This window comes from Mauremys mutica, chromosome 1 (assembly GCF_020497125.1).
Source record: "Mauremys mutica isolate MM-2020 ecotype Southern chromosome 1, ASM2049712v1, whole genome shotgun sequence".
NCBI lineage: Eukaryota > Metazoa > Chordata > Testudines > Geoemydidae > Mauremys > Mauremys mutica.
In genome coordinates, this window is record NC_059072.1 from 91,767,271 (window position 1) to 91,792,532 (window position 25,262).

General features: G+C 46.3%; 1 protein-coding gene across 10 annotated transcripts in view; it reads right to left on the minus strand.

Moving 5' to 3' along the window:
* Positions 1–25,262, minus strand: part of MEI1 (meiotic double-stranded break formation protein 1) — a 57,450-nt gene continuing 32,188 nt past the window's right edge. For 8 of the 10 annotated variants that reach the window (XM_044983915.1, XM_044983876.1, XM_044983889.1 and 5 more), the window contains 15 exons: positions 23,799–23,896; positions 22,808–22,982; positions 22,557–22,704; positions 21,738–22,022; positions 17,983–18,148; positions 16,045–16,149; positions 14,030–14,140; positions 13,221–13,402; positions 12,495–12,576; positions 11,323–11,513; positions 10,791–10,872; positions 3,435–3,598; positions 2,615–2,746; positions 2,053–2,190; positions 704–1,243 (listed from right to left, as the gene is read on the minus strand). In XM_044983915.1, the coding sequence (XP_044839850.1) occupies positions 1,184–1,243; positions 2,053–2,190; positions 2,615–2,746; positions 3,435–3,598; positions 10,791–10,872; positions 11,323–11,513; positions 12,495–12,576; positions 13,221–13,402; positions 14,030–14,140; positions 16,045–16,149; positions 17,983–18,148; positions 21,738–22,022; positions 22,557–22,704; positions 22,808–22,982; positions 23,799–23,896 (2,119 nt within the window). In that variant the 3' untranslated portion in view covers positions 704–1,183. Of the gene's footprint in view, positions 225–703; positions 1,244–2,052; positions 2,191–2,614; positions 2,747–3,434; positions 3,599–10,790; positions 10,873–11,322; positions 11,514–12,494; positions 12,577–13,220; positions 13,403–14,029; positions 14,141–16,044; positions 16,150–17,982; positions 18,149–21,737; positions 22,023–22,556; positions 22,705–22,807; positions 22,983–23,798; positions 23,897–25,262 lie in introns of those variants that run through there. The other 2 variants (XM_044983885.1, XM_044983899.1) reach the window with 2 other exon arrangements.

Sequence of the window (25,262 nt, forward strand, 5' to 3'; positions counted from 1 at the left end):
AAACCTTTTATTTTGTGATTGCTTTTCAACAACAGTAAACACAGAACTTTTGAAAACCAACTACCAACCATTTCTGTTATTGCTCCTCTCTAAGCCACTCTCTGGGGAAAAGGGCAGGAATGGTCTTTTTCTCTGTCAATTTCTTATTTTTCTGCTCCATGTGCTCCCTCCTCTTGTTTCAGTCTGCAATGTGCGAGAGAGACACTGCCACTCCTCCCAGGCATCTGACGTTGGTGGCATGAATGGAAAACCAAAGAGAGGGACAAACCAGGAACACCCAACTCGCTTTTGTAATTGACTCTTTGTTGCTTTTTACAGATCCAGACTAACACGGCTACCCCTCTGATACTGTTTGGGCAGTGCTCAACACATGTTGCTGAGAAGCTACTACACGTGTCCTTTCCCTAAAACTGGGTTCTGGCTGTGGGGAGGGGAACGGCTTTCCAGACAACGTTAAACTTAAAAATCTGGCTTTCAACTAGAGGATTCTCGCTCTTCCATACAGTGACCCTCACACAGGGGCGGCTCTAGCAATTTTGCCACCCCAAGCATGGCAGCACTCTGCATGGGGCGCTCTGGCGGTCGCCGGTCCCGCGGCTCCGGTGGACCTCCCGCAGACGTGCCTGCGGAGGGTCCGCTGGTCCCACGGCTCCAGTGGAGCATCCGCAGGCACGCCTGCGGGAGGTCCACTGGAGCCGCCTGCCGCCCTCCCGCCGACCGGCAGAGCGCCCCCCACGGCATGCCGCCTCAAGCACACGCTTGGCGTGCTGGGGCCTGGAGCCGGCCCTGCCCTCATATGCAGTCATTCATCACCATTCCTATTCAGATGGAGCCAGAATCCTTTGTAAAAAACAGTGCAAGGATTTATGGGCCTCCCTCGCATCGCAAGACCAGTTGCAACAGCCCAGAGGCAAGGAATAAGGGAGATGACTCAGGGCGCTACTCCCTCTACCTGTAAAAAAGACAATTGCAGGGAACCTCATGGGGAATGGGATCAATCCGTGCAGGTTGAGAACTTTTATTCTGGAGCAAACCTCAGCTCCCAACATGGCATGATGGTGGAACCACTCTGGCAGGAATCCTGAGGATGGCGCCAGCCACCCAGTGGGGGTTTTACTTAAAAGACAGCTCCTTAAGGGGCGACTCCCATGTGATTGTCAAAGGCAACAGAGATGCCTCACAGTCACTGCACTACAGGGGCTCGCAACAGCATTAGCTTCGGCAGCACTTTGGACAGAGTCCCCTGCACAGGCACAAGAACAGAGACAGTGTCCGCGGCATTAGCTGGCTGAGACAATGCAGTGTGAAGAAGTCAGGCAGGCTAAAGCAGCTAATTTTAGAGAGAAGTAGCCACTTAATTAGGCATATACTCTAGACTCCCTCATTTATTTCCCAACCCCCAACAATAGCAACTCAGGCTAAATGACCCTTCTAGTTGAGAAGAGCTAGTTCTAATTGCAAGCAGTGCCCATCAACTCTGCTTCTAGCCCAGGCTGGGTGGGGGAGATGCTTGACAATACCACAAGACATGCCTGCCATTTTAACAAGGGCTAACAATAATACCTAGTCCTTGCATAATGGTGGTTGTTTTCAAAGTGCTTTACAAGCATCCAGTTATCTTCATGTCACCCTTGTGAGGAAGGAAAAATGAGTAGCAGCACCAGTTAACAGATGGAAAAACTGAGGCAGACTCGTCCTAGAGAGGAGTCAGTAATGGGGCCATGACCAGATGTTCCTAGTCCCCAGTCCTGTGCTCACTCCTCAAGCTGTCTCTGATGGACAAGCATCGTCCCACCAGGACACCATTCCAAGCACAGGTAGCGAGGGGCTAGGTATCATTAATCCCTTTTCTGCACAATTAGGATTTTTTTCACCACATGATGCCCATGGCCAGTTCTTGGCATGAGGGTCTTGGCATCTGCAACAAGTGGAGATGTACTGAATACATTCTTACTCTCATTCAGTCTTAGCTGGAAGGGAAGATGGCATGAGCAACAGATTAAATATCACCCCTAGCCCAACTGCTGCACCTTGTTTGGCAATGTCATTTACCAAGGATGTGTGTCTTGCAAAAGGATACACCATGTCCTGTGGGCTTAGATGGGTCCTGGTCCTGGCTGGGAGGCTCTCCAGCAAGGTCTGAATGGTCCCTTCCTGGGGTGGCTCCATCTCATAACTCCCACTCTGAAGCTGAATACCAAAGGAAAGGGATGATTTCCTGACCAAAGGGCAACTAACTGGTTTGTTCCTTCACATCTCCATCCCTTACTTCCCCCACTCCCCCATCCATGGCAATGAACCCCACGCTCTTCTTATTACAAAGGGTGAGATTCAATAGGCAGAGGGGCTCATAGCAACATAAACAATACAATCTGGGCACTGCTTGAAACGTTCCTGTTCCACAGTACCTCCCTGACTGCACCAGACACAAACAGCCAAGCTGATCATCTGTGGGATCCTCCCTATCCCATTATCTTCTACCTCACAGAACCCGAAGTGTTTCCCAAGTCTCATAGCAAAAACAGAAGAGATTGTTTGCAGGATCCCCTTCTTATAACCTCTTCTCACATGCCCCCATTTCCCTTTTCTGCCTGGGCCTTGCCAGCACTCTTACCTGAAGGAGAAAGAGGCGTAGGGCGTGGGATGTGGCACCAGGAAGCTCTGCTAACTTGGCTTTTGCTGCCTCTTGGAGTATCTGGCTAATTTCACTTTGAGAAATAATATCGCTGCTCCGATATCTCACAAACTTGACCGACAGGAAAAAGGGACATTTAATAACAGAAGTCACACTGATTCCAGCAGTGACTCATCTACAGCTACACAAGGAAGCTTCACTTAACCAAAGGTGAGATTTTAAACCAATTTAGTCAAATCAATGCAAAAAGCTGTGCAAACACTCGACTTATGGTTTAAATCAGGCTTAATTCAGTTTAGCTTTAGTCAATTAAGAATCAGTTGAAGCCTAACCAGAATAAACCATCCTTAAACTGTAATAAGAGTATCCACACAGGGGTTTGCATTGGTTTGACTAAATCCGTTGAAACTGAAGTTAAACCAGTGCAACTTTCTTGTGCAGGCAAGACCTCAGGTAGGGAAGGGCAGAGTCTTAGATCAGCTGCCATCATCTTTCTTTCAACAATATCTTCACACATATTTGACATGTGAGACCAGTGCTTCAACAATGCAGTAAAGCAAAGAAAACCACATATTCTCTTTTCTCTCCCCGCCCCCACATATGATGGGAATGTTACACAGAGGAAGAACAGGGTGTATCCACCTAAAGGGCAAAATGCGTAGCGGACTTCCCTTCTGCACTTCAAGATTAATAGTTTGTTGTCCAATTATGGGCCAAGAATACAGTTACAGAATGAAAGCAATGGAAGTGTGTATGTTGGGAGGTAAACTTATGATGTACCGTCCAATAATGTACACACCTGCATTGTACTAATACACAATAGATTCGCAGAAATGTCTACTCCTCCCCTGCTCACCAAAGTCATCAGCCTGAGAATTTCTGGACAAAGGAAGGAGTTCTCGCCACCATCCAGTAGTGTGAAGAGCAGGAATCGATTCCAGGGCTGTGAGACGACATGGAGCGCTGGAGAAGCAAGAAGAGAAACTCATCACAGGTAGTTTTAAAAACTGCAGTGGCAGGGTGCTCTTAGGTAAGAGCATTCCTTCATGCCAAATCCTTCTGTTCTTCCTGCGAGACACCAAGTCACAAGAGACAAAAGTGGTATTTGTTTTATATCCCTTCATCAGGAGAGGGTTTATTGGCTAGGAGACCAAAGGCTTAGCCTCTTCTTCAACCACTGCTTTCTGGTTTGGGGCCTCACACCAGCACTTTAGCTCATTTCTAATTCAGACACGACAGTGAAGTACTGGGTGTGGGGGCTGCAGCATCCGATAAGCCAATCGTCTGAGACAGTAAGCCCAGTTGCCTTCTCCCCATCTCTGGCATTTGTACAAGTGATGGTTAAACAGATCTCCAGGGGCACTTTTCAGAAAGAGTAGGGGGCTATTCCTAGCCAAGAACTACAAGGGAAATCCAGGTTCTCCTCTCACTGTGACAGATATTATCATCACCTACATATGGCCATGTGTTAATAGTGTACACCTATAAAGAATTACACCCCATTATATTTTCATGGAGAAATCCTCTTACCCCTTCCCCTCAGCTCTGTGACTTATACTAGCCTTGTCTGCCCACTTCACCCACAGCCATCTTCATGCCTTCTTCCACACTGCCTCTACCTCTGGAAGTCTCTCCCCAGCCTCATCCAAAAGGCCACTACCTTCTCCTCTTTCAAATTCTTCTGCAAGCCCTATTTCTTTTGTGGTACCCAAAGTGATTAGGCCAACTAATTAAGGGTAGGATATGGGGCAGTCAGCTAGATTTGAAGGGGATTTAGTAATGGAAACAGCGCAATATGTACATTTAGGCCTTTACTCCTGGGGGAATTCTGCGCATCTTTTGTGGATGCACACAATTCATCTGTCTTGCATAATTTTGTACTTTCCCGCATAAAAAATATTTTGCCTACAGTGCTACAGTTCCACCTTTTGCCCATCAGAGGTCGCTGTGGCACCAGAACAGCCAGCTGCGTTCATGCCAGCCGTACTAGCGCCACAGTGGCCTCTGGTGGGCAAAGGGCAGAACTGCAGCACTTCTCAGGCAAAATATATTTTATGTGGGAAAATACAAAATTCTATGCCCAGTTCTGCATAATTCCCCCAGGAGTAAAAGTTCATCACAGCGCCCTGCCTGCAGAGCCAGGTTTGGACAGAATGGGGCACACAGGGCTGCTGGGGGGTTACAGACTGGGGTTCAGAATGGCTAGTGGGCAGGACAAACTGGAGCATGGGCTCAGGAGCTAGTGGTGTGACAGCGTGGAGCCTGGGGACAGGGGTGTGGGGCTGCAGAGACCCATGGGGATGAGGGGTGTGGGGAAAGGGGCAGAAGTGCCTGACTGAGTAGGAGAGGTTTGGGGTCAGCCAGGGTCTCCATGGAGGAGGGTACCCAACACCGTAACAATCCCCACCCCCAAAGAAAAACCTCCCACCCAACACCCTCGTGATTCATTCCTAGGCTCCTTCTCTCTCCCTCAGCTCCTCCATTACCCCGATTCCCCCAAGCCTTTGCACTGCTTCTGACAGGTGCAGGAAATATAGTTCTGTATTTTAATTTAAATGAATGACACAAAGTTCTGTCTTAATATGCCTCGTAAGGAATCTGTCAAAAAAAATTACCAGAATCTTTTTCTTTTTGGTCTGTATTGTTACAGACATACTTGCTGACAGATATTTTGAAATAAATTACCAAAATAATTGTAACTGGCATGATTATATTGTGCTATTTTGACAAACAAAATTTGCAGATTTTTGCAGAATTTTCAAATATTGTGTACAGAATTTTTATTTTTTTGGCACAGATTAGCCCCAGGAAAGTGGTTTAATAAAACTAGTTTACTTAAATTGACTAAAACCCCTGTGGACACTCCCATTTCAGTTTGAGTGGCTTATTTCAGTTTTGTTTAAGCACCTTTCTAATCTATTTAAGCTAAATACGCCTGGTTCAGACCAAAAGGAGTATCTACATAGCCTTCTGTACCAGTTTTAGCTAAACCAGTTTAAAATCATACCTTAAATCAAACTGGTGCAACTGGGTGTGTAAACAAGCTCAGAGTGTACAGAAAAGCTGTACCCATTTGGTTGTCTCCCCACCTTTTGTAGGTCATTCACCTTCTTATGTTGTAAGCTCTTACCCGGGTAGGGAGCATATCTTCCTGTGTATTTCTATAGCAGCCAGCACAATGGGACCCCAAATCCTGACCTGGGGTTCTGGGAACTACTGCCATAAAAACAGATCCATACTGTTTTCCCCTTTCTTAGAATTCCAAACTAGGATACTCCAAACTCCACAGTTTGTGATATTAGACTGTTGCTGAAATGCTGAAACAGCATGTGATCTGTTTAATATTGAATCAGTGGAACTTCCTCCTAATCTGCTCTCTCTTTTGTTCTATGGGGACTTTATCAGAGACACGCTTGGGCTACTGAGTGGCATTCATCTGTAACATCACATTTTGATTTACTAGTTTCCTCCCTGCCAACAATGACCCTTTTGTTTGGTGTTCATTCATTCTTTGGTGTTCTCTCTCTGGGTATGTTTACACAGCCCACAGAAGCAGAACTAAAAATTAATGGTAGCTTAGGTACAAGTGATCATGAATTAATCGCATTTATAATGGAAAAGCAGAATTAAGTCCAGGCCAGTAATATATATACTTGGTGCTTTAGAAGGGCCAATTTCACAAAGCACTTACAACCCAAACCAGCTGGGAGGAAGAATTTAATAAGAAAAATTTGACTGATAATTTAAGAACACCTTACTATAGATGCCTAAAAAGCCACAATCGAGGAAGAAGCCAGTGCTGGTTAAAAATGAACCTGAAAATGAAGTGAAAGCAGCTATAAAATATATCCAGTGTTATATATATATAACAAATGGAAAAAAGGGGAACTTGATGGCCATGAATATAAGTCAGAAGTTAGGAACTGTAGAAAACTGATATGGGAAACAAAGGGACACAAGGAGAAATCTGTAGCCACCAGAGAGAAGGTCAATAAGAAGGAGTTTTTTAACTATATTAGCAACAAAAAGAATCCTGACAATGGTTTCGGTCTATTACTAGATAAAACTGGTAGAATTATCACTAATAATGAAGAAAAGGCAGATGTCTTCAATAAATAGATCTGTTCTGTATTTGGGGCAAAAAACAGATGAAATAGTCTTGTCATTAGATAATAACAATCCATTCCACTAGTATCTCTGGAGGATGTCAAACAGAAACTACTAAAGTTGGATATTTTAAAATCGTCAACTCCAGATAACCAGCATCCAAAAGTTTTAAAAGAGCTGGCTGAGAAGTTCACTGGACCATTAATATTGATTTTCAGTAAGTCTTGGAGTATGGGGAAGTTCCAGAAGACTAGAAGGCTAAACAAAATAACAGGATAATCATATGCCTGTAAGCCACATTGATCTCAGGCAAGATAATGGAACAGCTGATATGGGACTTGATTAATAAAGAATTAAGGGAGGGTAATGTAATTAATGCAAAGCAACTTTTTTCTTTTTTTGATGAGGTTATAAGTTTGGTTGATAAAGACAACAGTGTCAACATATTATACTTAGACTTCTTTAAGGCATTTGACTTGGTACCACACAGCGTTTTGATTAAAAAACTAGAACAATATAAAATTAACATGACACACATTAAATAGATTATAAATGGGCTGACAGGTCTCAAAATGTAACTGTAAATGGGGAATCGTCATCAAGTAGACGTGTTTCCAGCAGGGTTATGCAGGGATGGTTTCTTGGCCTTAGGCTATTTAATATTTTTAATCAATGACCTGGAAGAAAACATACACTCATCACTGATAAAGTCTGAGATGACACAAAAATTGGAGGAATGATAAATAATGAAGAGGACAGGTCACTGTTCCAGAGTGATCTGGATTGCTTGGTAAACTGGGTGCAAGCAAACCATTTTAATATGGCTAAATGTAAATGTATACATCTAGGTACAAAAAATGTAGGCTATATCAACATGATGGGGGACTCTGCCCTGAGAAGCAGTGACTCTGAAAAAGATTTGGGGGTTGTGGTGGTTAATCACCTGAATGTCAGTTCCCAGTGATTCTGTGGCCAAAAGGGCCAATGTGATTCTTGGACACACCAACAGGTGAATCTTGAGTTGGAGTAGAGAGGGTATTTTACCTCTATTTGGCACTGGTGCGATTGCTGCTAGAATACTGTGTCCAGTTCTGGTGCCCACCATTCAAGAAAGATGTTGATAAATTGGAGAGAGTTCAGAGAAAAGACAAGAGAATGATTAAAGGATTAGAAGACATACCTTATAGCAATAGACTCAAGGAGTTCAGTCTATTTAGCTTAACAAAGAGAAGGTTAAGGGGTGAAGTGATCATAGTCTGCAACTATCTACATGGGGGAACAAATAGTTAATAATGGGCTCTTCAATCTAGCAGAGAAATGTGTAACATGATCCAATGGTCAGAAGTTGAAGCTAGACAAATTCAGACTGGAAATTAGGTGTAAATTTTTAACAGGGAGGGTAATTAACCATTGGAACAATTTAACAAGGGTCATGGTCGATTCTCCATCATTGATCATTTGTAAATCAAGATTGGTATTTTTCAAAAATATCTGCTCTAAGAATGTCTCCAAAATAATTCCATGGCCTGGGTTATACAGGAGGTCAGACTAGATGATCACAAAGGTCCCTTTTGCCTTTGGAATCTATGAATGGATCTAAGCAAGCCTCCCAGCCAAGGGTTAGTGCTCTAAAAATAGCTGTGTAGCCTGCTTTGAAGTTGCAGCTCAAGGTGGACCTTGGGCTCTGACGCCTAGGCACGGCAGTGGACTTCAGATCCTGAGCTCCAGCCTGAAGCCTAGTGTCTACAAAGTTATTTTAGCGCTGTAGTGAGAGGCCCGCAAGCCGGAGTCTGTAGATCCAGGAGTGACCCTAACAGCCCTTAATGCCCACTGACATAGGGTACATTGTCTCTCATCAGCCCCAGCCAACTCACTACACCCAACACTGTCATCATGATATTTATCCAACAGATATTGTGTAAGGCATCATATGAAAGCTAATAACATGCTGGTTATTAATATCACTGTAAAATGCATGTATTAATGTTAGATGTGAAGTTATGAATTCTCTCTAACATGATTAAGACCAGACAGCCGACCCTAGGGAAAGGTAATAAACAGCTCTGTCCTAGACAAAGGAATGTGGGTTTACCTCAATTTAGATATTAGCAATAAACAAAGCTATCAAGTTAAACCAATGGGGGTTATCCTGATTGTGAACTCTGGAGACAGAGAATTAAGATGGCTCCTGCATCCCACAGAAAGACAGGAGACTGAATCGCCAGGAGGCCTTCCTGACTTGTAAGAGAAACACAGTCCCCTTGGGGCTATAGCAAACAGAGAGAGATTCCATATCCTTCACCTCAGGAGACAAAGGAACCAAGCAATTTGATCACTGTAATGGATCCTGCCAGAAAAAGCTAGAAAGACAACTCTGGGGGAGAGAGACTATCCTGAACAAAGACTGTATCTTGCTAGATTAAGTTTTAGTCTTTTAGAGGCCTGTTTTCACTTTTATTTGCTTGTAACCATTTGTACCTTTATCCCTTTTACTTGGTATCACTTAACCATCACTTTTGTTTAATAAACTTGTTTTACCTTTACTATAAACCCATTCAGTGCTGTGGTTGAAGAGAGGATGTGTTTACCCCAGTTAAATTAAGATGTAATGTACTGACTATTTAACAGAGCAGCAAACGTAATATCCTCGGTGAATGTACAGTGATAGGTGCTGTGCACTGCAGAGAAACGTCACTTTGAGGAGCTGGGCAGCTGGAGTTCACCGATAGTTACCTGCGAGCAGGGCCGGCTCCAGGCACCAGCTCAGCAACAGGGCTGCCCAGAGGCGGGGGGCAAGAGGGGCAATTTGCCCCAGGCCCCCACGAGAATATAGTATTCTATAGTATTGCAACTGTTTTTTTATGGAAGGGGCCCCCAAAATTGCTTTGCCCCAGGCCCCCTGAATCCTCTGAGAGGCTCCGCTCAGCAAGCAGGTGCTTGGGGCGGCCAAGGGGAAGGGGCAGCACGTTGGGCTCTTCCATGGCAATTTGGAGGCGGGTTCCTCAGTCCCTCTCGGAGGGAAGGACCGGCCACCGAAGAAGAAAGTAGCGCGGTGAAGCAGGCGCCGATCGTGATTGCGGCTTTTTTTTTTCCCCCCGCCGCTTGGGGCGGCAAAAACCCTGGAGCCGGCCCTGCCTGCGAGGCAAGGTTTGGGCTGGGAGAGCCTTGAGGAGTTTGCTGGTCAGGAAGACAGATTGGTGGGGCAGGAGCTGACATAATCTAACCTCCAGCAAAGCTCACTTTTGTTGAGGCAGAGAGGTAACGCAGTGACTCACAGCTCTGGGTGTCCCTAGCAGTGTGTTACACCAAGGTCTGAGATTTGCTGCCATGGGCTCCTCCTTGCTGGGCAGACATACCCTCTGTGTCTGATTCGAATGGGTCATGGAGCAGGGAACTTTTCTGTTTCAAGATTGAAGACAGAGCCCACTGCCCTGTATCAGCAGGCTGAAACTAAGGGACACCTTCTATTCCACTGGCTCAGCTGAAAGAAATCTACACGCCAGCAGAGTACACTGTGACATGGGGTTCTTGAGTTCAAATTCTGTGTTGAACTCTTGGTCTCTGGGAATACCACCATTTCCATCTCATTTCCCTGTGCCCTAACCTGGGACCAAAGTCCAACTGGCAACCTATAGGTAAAAGGTTCCATATCCATTCTTGGGCCTCTCAGTCACCTAGTTGTTCTGGCCTCAAGGAGTGGAACAAATGATCAGCAGGTGAAAGGTTCTGAATCCCATTCCCAAGCTATCTAGTCTTTTCAATCACAGCAGACATGAGGATGGGGAACATGATTTTTGTTCTTCTGAAAACCAACCATGGGATGGGTTCGTGACCACAGCAAGGGTTCAATTCTGCAGGGGCCTGGGTATTCTGGCCTCAATCCAACAGTGCACTGAAGCACATGATTAACTTTAGGCACACAAGCAGTTCCTTTGATTTTAATGGGACTGTAGCCACAGGCTTGATGTCAGACATCTGCTTGTTGGATTAGGGCCAGAAGACTCAATAGGATATGAGACCCAAATGAGCAAGGACTGGGCAGGTTTACCGACGCCCTGGTTCCTCCTATGCAGGTACTCCATCAAGACTTCCAGGCAGGTAACAACAGTCTGAGACAGCAACAGGTCTTTCTGAAAACACAGAGAAAAGAATGAGGGCGATGGTTGTTGAGAGAGGAAAATTCAAGAGACAGGAGGTGCAAAAGGTGTAGCTTAGGCAAATCACACTTTTCATCGTCCTCAGGGCATGCGATGTACAATGCACTTACAAAGCCAGCTCTGCACTCAGTTCACCATAAAGTCGGATGAGGCCAGAACTTGGTTCAGAAATTATAAGACTGAGGAGCAGTGTCCCAAGGGAAATGGTGAAAGCATGCTGGACTGGGCAAAGTCCTGGAGGATGTACCGTATATAACAGCCCTGCACTGGCTGTGGTGGGAGAATATGGTCTAATGCTTCCTTACAGATCAAAATTTCTATCATTCTGTAAGGGGTGAAGAAGGGGAGAAATTCCCTTGGGCCATGTTATTTGAGGCGTTTTTCCTCAGACTAATCCATGTTTATTTATGTCTGTACATGTACCTGGACCAGAAGGTTCTGCAGACTGACAACAAGCGAGAGCACCTGCCACGTGGCCAGTGGATGCAGGGAGGCATCGTTTTCTGACAATGATGGCTCCATCCTGCTCTGGGCTGTGGGCTGGACTACGAGCACCAGCAGGGAGGAAGAGAAGTTCTGTCTGAGGATGGCTCGCAGGAACTGAAGGATACTGACTGCACACACAACGGCTTGTTATTACAACACAGCATTACCCTCCCCCACCCCAGCCCCATGAAACCAAAACCATTCGGCACCAAGGAACCCAACCCTGCTGCCCAGGAATGCCCAGAGCAAAGCCTGGCAGAGGAGAGAAGGAAAAGTTGGGTAGATTTATTTTCAGGACCTACTAAAGGGAGACTCCACTGGCTAGTGTCTGCAGGCGTGAATGCCACCAAACTAAGTCCCCACACACCCGGCCCTGCAGCACCACCTGACGTGTTATTCCAACTCCTGCTCAGTTTCAAGCCCTGTTACCTAACTCTATGATAGTTTTAAGAAATTAAAAAATACCCACCAGGGATGAACGCCACCAAACTCATTTTACCTTTGCCCCAAGTACCCCAAATCTGTAGTGGACAAACATGGGTGGCACATGAACCGTCAGCTGGGGGAGGCTAGCCCCCAGCCCTGCCCCTTCAACCTGATGCCCCGCTCCTTCTGCACCCCCTCCCCCATGAGAGCCCAGCCCCCCCCCAACTGCAGCCACCAGCCCCTGCCCCAAGCTAGTGCCCTCAGGACCAGAGTGCCAGGAGGGTGGGCAGCGCGGCCCCAGTTCCCCCAGCCCCAGAGCGCCGGGAGGGCAGGCAGCACAGCTACTGCACGGGGGAGCCACAGAGCGGGACGCAGAAGGAGGGGACCTGGGGTGGAGCATGGGCAGGGCCATGCCTGGCTGTTTGGAGAGGCACAGCCTCCCCCAGCCTATGATACCTGCCACCCATGTGGACAAAGATAAATGCACCAAAGGTGCCAAGCTCCCACCTGCATGTTCATCTCCAGCACATCAGTCACTCTTATGTGTGTTCTTTTTGCCTTCCAATAGTCTCAACTACTCTCCCGACATTCTCCCTGTCTACTTTAAACAGTCTTGGAACTAGGCAAGTGCCATTTATTGTTCCCAGGCAGCAGAAGCATGACCCTGGACAGCCTCTGCATACCTAAGAGCAGTGCAGGCTTCTTCCTTCTGAAGATAACTGCATTCAGGACCTTTTCTACATCCAAAGAGATCGTCTGGTGAACCTAGTAGAAAAAAACACCGGGGGAAGGAAGAATGAATAAAAGCCTGTCTCTGGTGTTGAATCAACAGGTTATCAGGTGGAAGACTGTCCCCTTAAATGCTCTTAATTCTCATAGATTCCAAGGCCAGAAGGGACCATTTTGTTCATCTAGCCTGACCTCCTGTATAACATAGGCCATAGAACTTCCCCAAAATAATTCCTACAGCAGATCTTTTAGAAAAAGCCAGTCTTGATTTAAAAATCACCAGTGATGGAGAATCCACCACAGCCCTTAGTAAGTGGTTCCAATGGTTAATTACACTCACTGTTAAAATGTATGGCTCGTTTCCAGTCTCAGTTTGTCTAGATTCAACTTCCAGCCACTGGATTGTATCAGACCATTCCCTGATAGACTGAAGAGTCCATTATCACCCCTTAGTGTAGACCAGGCCTTAGCGAACCACCTGATGGGATTCCTAGCCCTCTGCCAGGCTGGGAGAGCAGGAGACCAGAACTAGGAATCCACTGCACAGAACAGTGCAGTAACTGCAAAGGCCAGCAGAGTCCAGGCCAATGTAAATCGTTTCTGCCTGTGAACAGGGATTTTATTTTAGCATGATGACTGTTCCCTCACAGCTCGGGTTCTGGCTTGACAGCAGTTCTAACCTCGGAGTTGTAACGATGCTGATGAGTTAAGAGGGAAGCAGTCAGCAGCCAAGCAGAGCAGAGAAGTGCCTCTTCGGATGAAGATAAAGCAGGTCCAGAGCGACAGGGCCACATCCAGGTGAGCTCCAAAACCTTCTGGAGCAACTCCAACAAAGGCATACTAGAGAGCAATACAGCCACCACTGTGCAGGAGAAAAGGGTACAACAGGCTTCAAGAGTCTGCTAGGATGGCATAGAAGGGATCAGCATGTATGTGACACAAGTGATTTAAGCAAGCCACTACAATCAAGAGGCAACCAAAACACCCCACAGGGCACAGCCCCTCAGACCAGTGGTCAGTCTAGTCTGGCATTCCACCTTCTGCCACACAGATGTGATCCCTGATACAGCTAATAGAATAAACAGCATTAAAATAATCTAGTACGGTGGCCATCTTGATCTTCCTCTCTCTGCTATTATTATTTAATTCGCGGTAGTGCCTGGAAGCCCCAGTCAGGCATCAGGGTCCCATTGTGCTTGCTAGCTAGCTGTTGTACAAACAAGTAAAACAAAGCTAGTCCCCTGCTCCACAGTGGCCAATACCCGAACCCTGAGGTAAAAAACAAAAACCACACCCCAACCCCATAATGCACCTGGCCAACTGCATAATGCTGTAAATGGAAGGAAAAAACTCCTTCTTGACTTCCCCTTGGAGGTGATCAGTTGTCACTGATTGCCCTTATTACCTTAGTTAGCCCAGCTACAACCACAATGAGACTAATTCAGTGAAATCATCCAACCCCACATCGTTTGACACAATTCCACTTCACCTCTCTGCTGACTACATGTTGTTGTCTGGTGAAGGCTCCAATATAGGAAGTTCAAGGACGGCTGCAGCAGCTCAACATCTCCTGGTCTGCATTTCCCACAGAGGTTACTGACTAGAAGACAGAACAATATAGATCAGTACACAGCACCCTCAGAAATATCTGATATAAAGACAATTCTGAGCAGCTCACTACAAGAAAGATGCCATTTAACTGGAGAGAATTCATATAAGAGCAACAAAATGACGGATGGGCTGGAGGGATTGAGGAAAATTAACAAAACTAAAAGAATAATTTGGCTAAACAAAGAGTACAAATTAATGCAGCACCCCAGGTGTGCATGCTGTGTAACATATACAGACTGACTGGCCCCTGCAACAAAGAGACTGTGCTCTATACTAGACAGAGTGCAGCAAGGGATGACAACTGCAAAACGAAGGGTTGGAGCAAAGAGCATGAGAGGATGAGGGGCCCAATAGTGGTGGATTGGGAGATAAACTGATTGTTACATGTGTATATTGTTTGTCCATAATATCAAACATTTGGGGATGGTGTCTATCAAGAAGGCCTGGGAGGAGGCCAAGGATTGAAAGGCTAAGCACAGAGCTGCCATATCAGACCAGGACCGTGGTCCATCCAGTCCTGTATTCTGTCTCAGAGAAAGGCCAGCACCAGATACTTCAGAGGAAAGTGCAAGAAACACCACGATGAATTGCCTGCCCATTTATTATCTGTGTTGCAGTACAGCCTGGAAGCTCCAACCCCAGTATGCTAGGTCAGTACAAACATAACAAAAAGCCAACCCCTATTCAGAAAATCTGACAGTCTAAAAGGAGATGCTTCTTCCTAGCCCTGACCTCTTTAGTTAGCAGCTACCTGAGAATCTGTGGATTAGTCACAAGGAAAGTAATGGAAGCACCAAAATGTGGATCTTTCAATGGAATAGCGCCCCCGGCCCTCATGGGTGGCGGGTGGCACTATTCCATTGGATATCACCTGAAGAACGCCGTAAAGAATATCCCTCCATTGGCCATGGTGGGAAATAGGAGAGGAGGGAGCAGATGATCTAGTAACCTCTTTTCCATCTCTAATGTCTATGATCACTGAGCAGCTTGCATGACACGTCCGTCTGCTGTCCCCACATGCACAGACAGGTGAAAGGGTATGTTCCAGCAGCCCAAAGCACATCTTTGAGGCCTGCCATGAAAAAGCCCATCTGATTTCATTTTCCTACACGCAGCTTTCCCTTCTCTGCCTTGTCTGCAGAGGGAGAACTGGAATAAACTGAGAGAGGAGGAGGGAGATTTTCTGCTCCTTAGGAGTGGAGACAGATACAGAAGTACACAGATGGGTTTCAGAAGGGAAAGAGAGATGTGACATAAGTACATAGGCAAAAAGGAGCATCAGAGGTTCAAAATCTTGTCTGAAGGAGTCTGGAGTAATTTTCAGCTGCCTAAGCCTTGGCTATTGCATTTCCCTCCAGCTACATGTGAGAGCTAAGCACAATACCCAGCCTCATTCTCTGATTCCCTGTGGCTGCTGGAAGCTAGAAGTATCCTCCTCTTCAAACCTCATTCCCAGGACTATGAGTAAGGCAGAGACCATCTGCTCAGCCACTGGTGCGGGACACAGGCAGGCAACGCATTGCACATCAGCAACCCACTCCCGCCACCTAAGGGGCACCAATGATGGACTCCATTCTCATCCAGTCCAGTCCCACCCAAGGGAAAACACTTTGGCCTTGATGTGAGGTCTCAGGCAACAAAGGTGCTTTAAAGGCAGGAAGCAGAGGAAACACTCTCACAGCTTGATCCTCATTTATAGCACAGACTCTTTACACCACACTCTGGCAGTGGAAAGGGACCTTTAAGTGACTGTAAATGTGATGTAATTTACTGCCAGGGCAGTGTAATGGGACCTGAGCTCCAATAAGAACCAGGCCCTTGGTCTCAGTACAGAACCGCTGGGTTAGAGCACAATCACATCCCAACAGGAAAGAAATGGATGCAGAGGCTCACCATGGTGAAGCAGCTTGAAGTCTGTGCTGTCCAGCTCTCTCTCAGCCTCATTCCTCAGCTGCACCAGGAAGAGAAGTCTCAGCAACAGAGGCAGGTTCTTGCTAGCTAAGAAAGGATATGAAAAGTTGGTCAATGCGCTCCATCCTCCTGCTGTCTGATAGGTACTGCACATTTTGGAGCTGGGGGGGGTTGGGGGGTTGTAAACTGACTGCCACCATCTCTGCCATCCCAACCCCCTTGTTCACTCTAAATCAGGGCTCAGCTTCCTTCCCTTCAACAGCTGGGTCCCACCAACACTGTTCTAGATTAGCTAGAGAAGAGCAAAAGAGATGGGATGCGGGTAATACTTCCTCTCCCAGGAGGCCAGAGACCCTTCAGCACAGAACCTGGGTTTCACTTTCTTAGTGAGCCATTTAAGGGACTCTCTCACCTACATTTTTACAAAAGGGTCCAAAACCCTCTGAGAAGCTGGCAAGCATTTCTTTCCATTCTGATGCTTTTTATCCCAAACTGTTACCTGTCTTAGGTAATGATGCGGCACCTCACACTCTAATGTATTAATCCTCACAACGCCCCGGGATGTAAGGGTGTGTTAGTATCCCCACTTTGCAGATGGGAACCTGAGACACGTGGTGACTGAACAACTAGCACAGGGTCACAAAGGAGGGCTGGGGCAGAGCAGGGAATTGAAGCTATGTCTCCAGAGCCTCAGGCCTCAATCTTAACCACAAAGCCATCCTTCCTCCCCTGCCTCCACCTGAGCTTCTCTCCGCCGAGCAGCACACAGGTGAATAGTTACATATGTGTGTGTGTTTGTATGTGTGTCTGAGTGATATATGCAGGATAAATTACCATAGCCTTAGAAAAACTTTTCCCAGTGCTGCTTAGGGGGTTTTCCTTTTGGGAGGGGAGGTTTAACTGCTTTTTTAAAATCTACTTGGGGTTCAGAGAACTTGAGCCCAAAGCCCTCTGGTTATTTATACAAGTTTTCCAGATACGCTGCCCCTTCCCTGATCTGCCACAGACCTTGCCAAAGGGGCCACCTCCAGTGGGAGGAAAGAATTCAAGGCTCATTCAGTCATTGGCTTCCCAGATGAGACTAGGAATAACTGGGCCACAGCTAGCATAAACCGCAACACAAGCAGGTGCCTGTGATGTTAGGAATACAGGAACTGCAAAGGTAGATCAGAGCTCAGGTCTATCTCGCCTTGTACTTTGTCTCTGATAGTGGCCAGCACCAGATGCTTCAGAGGAAGATGTAAGAACCCCCACAATAGGCAGAGGTGGGATAATCTGCACCCATGTTGTTGCCTATGCACCAGGAACTATATTCAGCCCCACCAACTCATGCTGCATAGAGAGCTGAACAGAAAAGAGACAGGAATGACTTTCAGTCACTAGCTACCCGAGGACGTGTCTACAAGGGGACATTTACTGGCAGAACTCTACAGCTCTAGTTATACTGACGTAACTTCCCAGGGGCACATTCTTTTACCCCAGAATCAGAATGCCCTTTTTAAGTTTAATTTATACTGTTTTCAAAGTGACATAAGCAAACCAGAAAAGGCACTTGGATTCTGGAATAAAAATGTGTCCACATAGGGAGTTATATCAGTGTAACTGTAGTGGTACAGTACTACCAGTAAATTTCTGCATGTAGACAAGTTCTGGCATTAGGGCCTGATCTACATTTAAATCTTATGCCAGTTACAGGTATGATTTTTTTTTACTAGCATGAGCCCTAATGTAGAGGCTGTGTATTTCAGGGAACTTGTATAACCCACATCTCCAGTAGGAGGGTTTTCTATGTGGACAAGGCCTAGATTAGAACCAGTAACTCTGAAATCAAAGGCTTTTTAGCCTAGATTTAGCCCCTTGAGCTATCCAGTCCTTTCACAAATTTCAGGGTGTGGGTCCCTAATTACAAGTCGGATTCACCTCGCAAAGTAGTGGAGCTGCTCTCCACTAGAAGCTGCTGCAGGATCTGTAGAAACTGACTCCGAAGGAGGTCACAGACAACAACATCCTCGTTTCTTTTCAGGAACATACTCAAGGTCATCAAAACTTTGTGAGCCACTTCTGTGGTGCTCAAGCAGACCAGGTCCTGAGCGGGAAGAAGTGCAGACATTACCTTTCTGTCCTCATTAAGCAGAAGTCATTGCTGTTCACTATCATTATGCTACATTGGTTCCTTGAGTGACACCCTACTGATGTGGATGTCCAAACTAAGTTTGGCCATTAAGCAGAGTGTATTGTATTACCTAGGTAGGCTCTCCTCTTTGATAGCCAAACACCTTCTTTAAGTGGGCTGTTAGAATTAAAATATTGATATGTGGCTGTTAAGTGCATGGGCATAGGAAGTAATGCAAGCTGAAGGCCAAGAATTTTAAAAACAAGTGCCTGAAGTTAGGCACCCAGATCAGTGGCCTCAGTTTCAAGAGGGCTGAGCAGCCCACCACTCTCATGGGGAACTGCTGCTTTGAAAAATCAGGCCACTTATGGTAGGTGCCTAAATATGGATTAATGAACCTAACTTTAGGCACTTGTTTTTAAAGTTCTTCACCTAGAAGCCTAGCACATATAGAAGCAACATAATGGATAAAAGTGATCAATTGTGTGATACATAAACCAAATATTCCTAGAATCACAGAAATTAGAAATGGAAAAGACATGTACAGATCATCTAGTCCATCACCCCACCCCCAAGAATAGCCCTTCCTGGAGTCTCATAGCTAAATTCCCACTAACTCTGGCAAAGATTCAGCACAGCACTTAAGCACGTGCTTTACTTTAAGCATGTGCTTCAGAGTTTGCTGAACAGGAAAGGACTTAGGTATGTGCTTAAAGTTAAGTTTTTGTTTAAGTGCTTTGGTGAATTGAGACCTATAAAGAAATAGATTCAGAGAGAGGCCACATGAAGGATAGAGAGACTTCCATATGAAGAGAGACTGAAAATATGGGGAGTGTTCAGACAGGAGTATGAGGAGACACAATGGAAGTATAAAAGCAACCAATGCTTCAGAGAAGGTAAATTGAGCACTCCTATTTACCATAGTTCATAATACAAGAACAAGAGGACATTCAGTGAAACAGAAAGACAACATATTTAAGAGTGATAAAAGGAAATCCTTCACGCACTTATGTATAATTGCCCTATAGAACTCACTGCAACAAGATACACCTCTACTCCAATATAACGCTGCCCTCGGGAGCCAAAAAATCTTACTGCGTTATAGGTGAAACCGCATTATATCGAACTTGCTTTGATCCGCCGCAGTGTGCAGCCCCGCCCGCCCGGATCGCTGCTTTACCGCGTCATATCCAAATTCATGTTATATCGGGTTGCGTTATATCGGGGTAGAGGTATATAAAGAGTTGAATTCTATTAAGCAAGGATTAGATATTTATATGGATAATGAGAACATCCACAGTTACATTACAGGATAAAATATTTCCAAGAGATAGAAACCCTTAGGCTTACATGCATGAGCTGACCACTTATTTCTCAGGGTTAGGAAAAAAATTCCTTTATGAGCAAGTTTTTCCATAATCGTCCATTATGGGGTTTCTTGCATATTCCTGTGAGGTACAGGATACTGATCACCACAAGAAATAGACCAGTGGTCTGACCCAAAAAGTCCTTTATTCTTAATGCAATACAACACCATTCCTACGAGCTACTGCTTATATTTGGTCTTGAATTCACTCCAGGGTGGCCTTCATCTGTGCAGGACAGGAATATAATCTAAAGTTGGCAGAATGTCTTCACTGTATGTGTTAAAAATTTTCTGTTTTTACTCAGGAGCTAACGGTCCCAAATGAAGCCACGCACCATCTGTCCTATCTAATCCAGAGTTTTAATAAGAACAGCTAAGCAAATAAAACATTTTGGGAAGGATATTCATTTTTGTCTTCCTGTGACAAGTCTTTCCATTTTACAAGAGTTTTAACTTGCCCTAACAGGCAGGGGTTATTTTTCATAAGCTTGCTTTATATCTGATGGAATATTTATGCCAAGACACTGGACTGTTTTACTAGCCCATCTAAATTCAAATTGATCATGCTGTACCCCCGCAGAGAGGTGAATTGCCAATATCTGTGATTTACTGTAGTTTACGCTAAAGCCTGAAACAGAGCTAAATTAATTTCTTTCTGTAGGAGTGCATGGCAAAGGGAAAATGGGAAAACGGGAACATAATATCATTCACAAATGATGCAATTTGTTTCTCTTTTACCTGTTTATACTTGTAATATTTAACCTGATTTTAGTTTGCTGGATGAAGGGTTTCAAAATTATTGTGAAAGATAATGGGGTAGATAAGTCATCCTGGGGCATCCCTCCTTTTAATTCACAATGATTTGTCAGCTCATCATTCACTTTCACTGATGCTCTGGAAGTATCAAGTGCCTGAATACAGTTCAGTATTCTGGAACCTAGTCCCAACTGGTGAAGGATTTCTCTAAGAAATAGCCATTCTGTCTGTTGGCCCTTTCAGTAACTGGAGAGAAAAAAATATTTTGCAACCTCCTAGACCAGGCCAGATGTACCAGCACTCCAAGCCCTGTGTATGCTGCCTTGTGTGTGCCTACTCATAATAAAACCTACCTCATTTCTTAATTATTTTGGGAGGTTGTTTATCCAAGAGCGTGTTATTACTTGATCTAAAAGCTTAGTAGTTTTAGTAATGAAATAGGTCTCTATTCTGAAAAATATGTAGTATCCTTATCAGGTTTGGGAAGAAATAACAAGTCACTGACTTCAATGGAGCTACACTGATTTACATCAGCTGAGGATCTGGCTCATTAGTCCAACTGCTGGGAGGACCTTGCCTCATTGATCCCAAAGGCTTTTGATTTCAGTTTTGTAAGAGCAGCACAGGGTGCTATTTACAGTCCTGGGAATCCTGGGAGTAGCACAAAGAAACACCTCCCAGTTAATAAATACGCTCCCTCAGTTCTAGTCTTTACATGCCATTTTTAAAGCTCTTTATTCCTCCCTTTCTTTCCTATCCATCAATAGCCTATAACAGTCCCCACGTTAACAGAGCAGCTTCTTGCAAAGCTACCACAGAAGAGATTAACCAGCTGTGTGTGAGGAGCTCACAGTACATGTGCATTTTTTTGTACCATGTATAAACAAGTGCAGTTATGCAGCACCTTTGTGATGGGGTTCACTACCTATCTGGGTTGCCGAAGGCCCTCCAGGCAGGTTGGGCAGGTTGCCCAGGTACAAAGGCCCACAATCCCATTTCCCATGTCAGGTCTGCATGTCTGGTTTGTGACCAGAGCTTAATTTGTGCCGGGGCACAGCCCTGGCCCCTCTCCTGTCAGTGGCGGGCTGTGACATTTATAGCTAAGCATGTAATTCTACACTAGCACACAGGGCATGGCCTCGCTCGTATGGTGTGTGCAGAGGGCACTCTACGCAGAGGACATCATGTTGTTCTGCAAAATGGCCTCTTCCATGCAGCACGACCTTGCTGAACGGTGCCATTTTGTCCTAGGAACAGTATTATCGTTATTGCTTGAGCCCCAGCACCTCTTTCTTTACAAATCAGACAGTCTGTGACTGCATATGCATATGTGAGACTGTTCGCTTAGGCCCCGATTCAAGAAAGCACTTATCCATGTGCTTAAGTGCTCTCCAGAGTCGGGGCCACAGATGGCAAACTGTCCTTGTGAAAGTCACATACCAGCAAAATGAGTACAACACTGGAATTGCCCTTCAGGATGTGAAGCAAAGTGGTAAAGCTGTTTGGATAATCAGGCAAGCCAGAGGAGAGCCCAGAGACAGCATCTTCAGTCTCAATCTGACTGTAGTCTTCCCAGGAAAACCAGAGCTGGAGGATCCGGCGACCAAATCTGCCCATAAGCTCAGAGTAACGCAGGAAGAATTTAAGCAGAAGCGGATGATGAATGTAGACCAAGCTCAGATCTGATGTATTCTCCAAGACTCTCCTTATGGCACACAGTGGACTCTGACAAGAGTGGAGAGAGACGGAGGGAGACATATATAACCATAAGATGAAGCTGATGTGATGAAACCCCATTGTGAGAAGTGCAATTATGTGCCCTGTTTATGCAGCCTATCAATACCAACCAACTACAGGCCTTGTGAAAGCCGCTGAATTACAAAGTCTAAAAAGTTCTTGTAAGCTCTGTTCAGTGCTCTGACCCAGCAAAAAGCCGTACGGAAACGTTAGAAAGCCTGCTGCAGACTGCAGAGGCTGCTGATGCTCTCAGGAGACTGAAGCTATGGAATTTATAACAGCATTCGCATGCACTCCCAGGACTACCCATCATGCAAACACCTTCCCACATGGACACAACTTTATTCAATATAATCTGTATCCCAAAGTGTTTGTCACCGTTAAATAACCTGAGAGTACACATGGTGTGAGCTCCCCCAGTCTATTCACTGACCATCACACACAGTCACTTTTCTGGGGTGGAGGGGAGAAGGTAAAAAACTTAAAGAAGCTCTGATTGGTGGTGATGAAATCAGCTTTTACCGAGTCTAAGGCTTCGCCTTTGTCTTGACAGACTGCCAGAAGGTAAAGAACAGCCCTGAAGACGTAAGGAGGGAGACAGTCTCCCTGGTCCTGCACTGACAGAAGGAAATTTCTTATGGCTGAGAATAATTCTGCCTCTGGAACAAACCTGCAAACGAGGATGGGGAGGGGGAACAGTAATGATGACAGGCTGCACCCTCTGGTATCTGTGTACAGTGCTGCCCCCTCCTCAACCACACCGCTTGGCTCACCTGTCTTCCAGGGCGTAGGAACAGTACAAGAGGAGCAGGAGGCAATATTGGTGGCTACGTAGAGCTTCATCTAAACAGAAGGGATCTGGGGTTTCTGACAGGAGGGTGAGGCTTTCAGGCACACTGCAGTTTAACTGGGGCAGACTCCTCTGCAGGAGCTCAGACATCTCTCGCTCTAGAAACAAAACCAGCATGAGAAGGGCAGGAAGGACTTAGGAATACCAGAGCAAAGGCAGAGAGGTGACGGTCTGGAGCGAGGGGGGCATGGTTCCCCACCCCAAAGTCAGGAGTATAAAATCAGGGAGGGACCTGGCTGATAAATACTGAAGTCCTTCATTTATCCCCAGAGCAGATATAGTACAAGCAACAGCAAAGCGTGATTCCCTGGTGCAGATCTGCTGTACATGCCTCAACCCAACCTAGTGAGACCATATCTAAAGATGAGAAGGGAGTTCTGCTTTCATGGCCCATTCAGTCCTTGGCTCTCTGCTGAGCCCATCAACAGAGATACTAATTAGTGCCAACCATGAGAGTGTTTTTTGTGGTGTAGAAACCTGCACCCACCCAGAACTGGAGTGAGAGATCGACACACTCATTTCACTTAGGGCTTGAAATTATCAGTGCAACTAAATTGGGGAAAAGCACTCTTATTCCAGGGTCCCCACTGAGAGTTATATCAGTATAACTATCACAGTCTCTCTAATATCCTGGCGCTGACATGGCTACAACTATATGCGTATCATGGTATAATTATACCAGCAATATTATGCCAGTAAATTTCCCATGCAGTCAAGCTACAGAGATTGCTGAAACAGGGATGGATTTTTACATGGCTCAAGGCTTGGTTTTGAGTATGGAGTAAATATGTTTAGAAAAGCCCGATTTGCCTCCCTGGCAGACAAGCTAAACCAGCTGAAAAACCTTTAAAACAGGGGCCGACTGGGTCCACCCAATCTGCGCCAGATTAAATTGCCTCCTTCATCAAACTTGCCCTGCTGGGAAGAGTCCTCCATCTTCTCTGCAGCTGAATGAAGGCTGAGGCACATGCTGTAGAGGAAGCTGGAACAGGCTTGATTCAAAGCAGGGTTACTTGAAGGGAGAACAAAAAGATATGAGAATGGAGATCTAGGCTGATGCATCCTCTCCAGGCTCTGGATTCTTTGTGTTTATTTGACAAGAGAGCATCAGCCTAAGGGGAAACAACTAACTGCGCACAGCTTCCCCTGTCAAGATATGACACCCAGAGCTCGGGCTCCAGGAGACTCAGGAGCACCTCAGACATTTTGGGATGAATAGCAAATTTCAGTGAAGAGCTATCAGAACTGTGGTGTTCCAGGGGTTAACACTGAAGAGTGGCAAAAAATGACCGAAAAGGGTGAGAATAACACAATCCCAGGCATTTCCCTCCCTGGCTGTGAGGACTTCTCATAGAGACCCCTATAGAACAGGACCATCACATTATAGCCCAGTGTCTCATGGGCCACCTGCCCATCTATTCCCAGTCGCAGACCACCTCCCTGCCCAATCGCAATCACGAAACATCCCCGTTTTAACTATCACACCTGCTCATGTGGCCAAGCGATACTAGGATCACAGCAAATGTATTTTTAACTGCTCTTGTAATGAGATGTAGCAGCTGGATACAAGGAGAGCCAACACCATGCAACTTGCCTGCTTGCTGCAGACCATTAGCAAGTGCCTCTGTAAGTAGAACCCTGCAAATCTGGAGGGGGGATGACACAATCTAAAGGGGAGGACACATGACCGCCCCATATGTCTCCTCTGTCAGTGACTGCCGGCACCCAGCCCGGGGCCGCTACGCTCTCCCTGCCCCACTAGAGTTACCTGGCGGGGGCTCTGTCCTTCTTCCACTCTACTTCCCCACAATGTTTGGCCGCTCTCCCTGGCAGCTGAGCCGGGGCGGAGAGCAGGAGGGAGCCACTTCTCATGCTGGCTGAAGCTAGCCACTCTGGGTTGCTGACTCTGTGCAGTGCAGCGGCTGCCTGAGAGAGAGCCTGGCTGGGGTGGTGGCCTGGCCTGCCCCACCCCTCTGCTCCCCACCCGAGCTGGCTGCTGGGGACAGGGGCTGAGCGAGCCAGAGTCTCTCCTCCTCCCCAGCATGTTTCCAGCTCACTCGGCCCCTGTCCCTGACAGCCAGGCCCAGGCAGGGAGCAGAGGGAGCGGGGAGGACTGTCACCCAAGCCAGGCTCTCTCTCAGGCAGCCGCCGCGCTGCCAGAGAAGTGACCTAGAGCAGCTGGCGTGAGAAGCGGTTGGTCCCACCTGTTCCGCTCCCCACCTGGGCCTGGCTGCTAGGGACAGGGGCTAAGCGTGCAGGGGGCAACTACGGTGGGAGTAGAGAGCTCCTCTCCTTCCCCACCCCACGGCAGGCCAAACAGAAATATTGGGGGAGGGAAGCACTTGACTCCACACATCCTCTTATGTGCCGCCTATGCA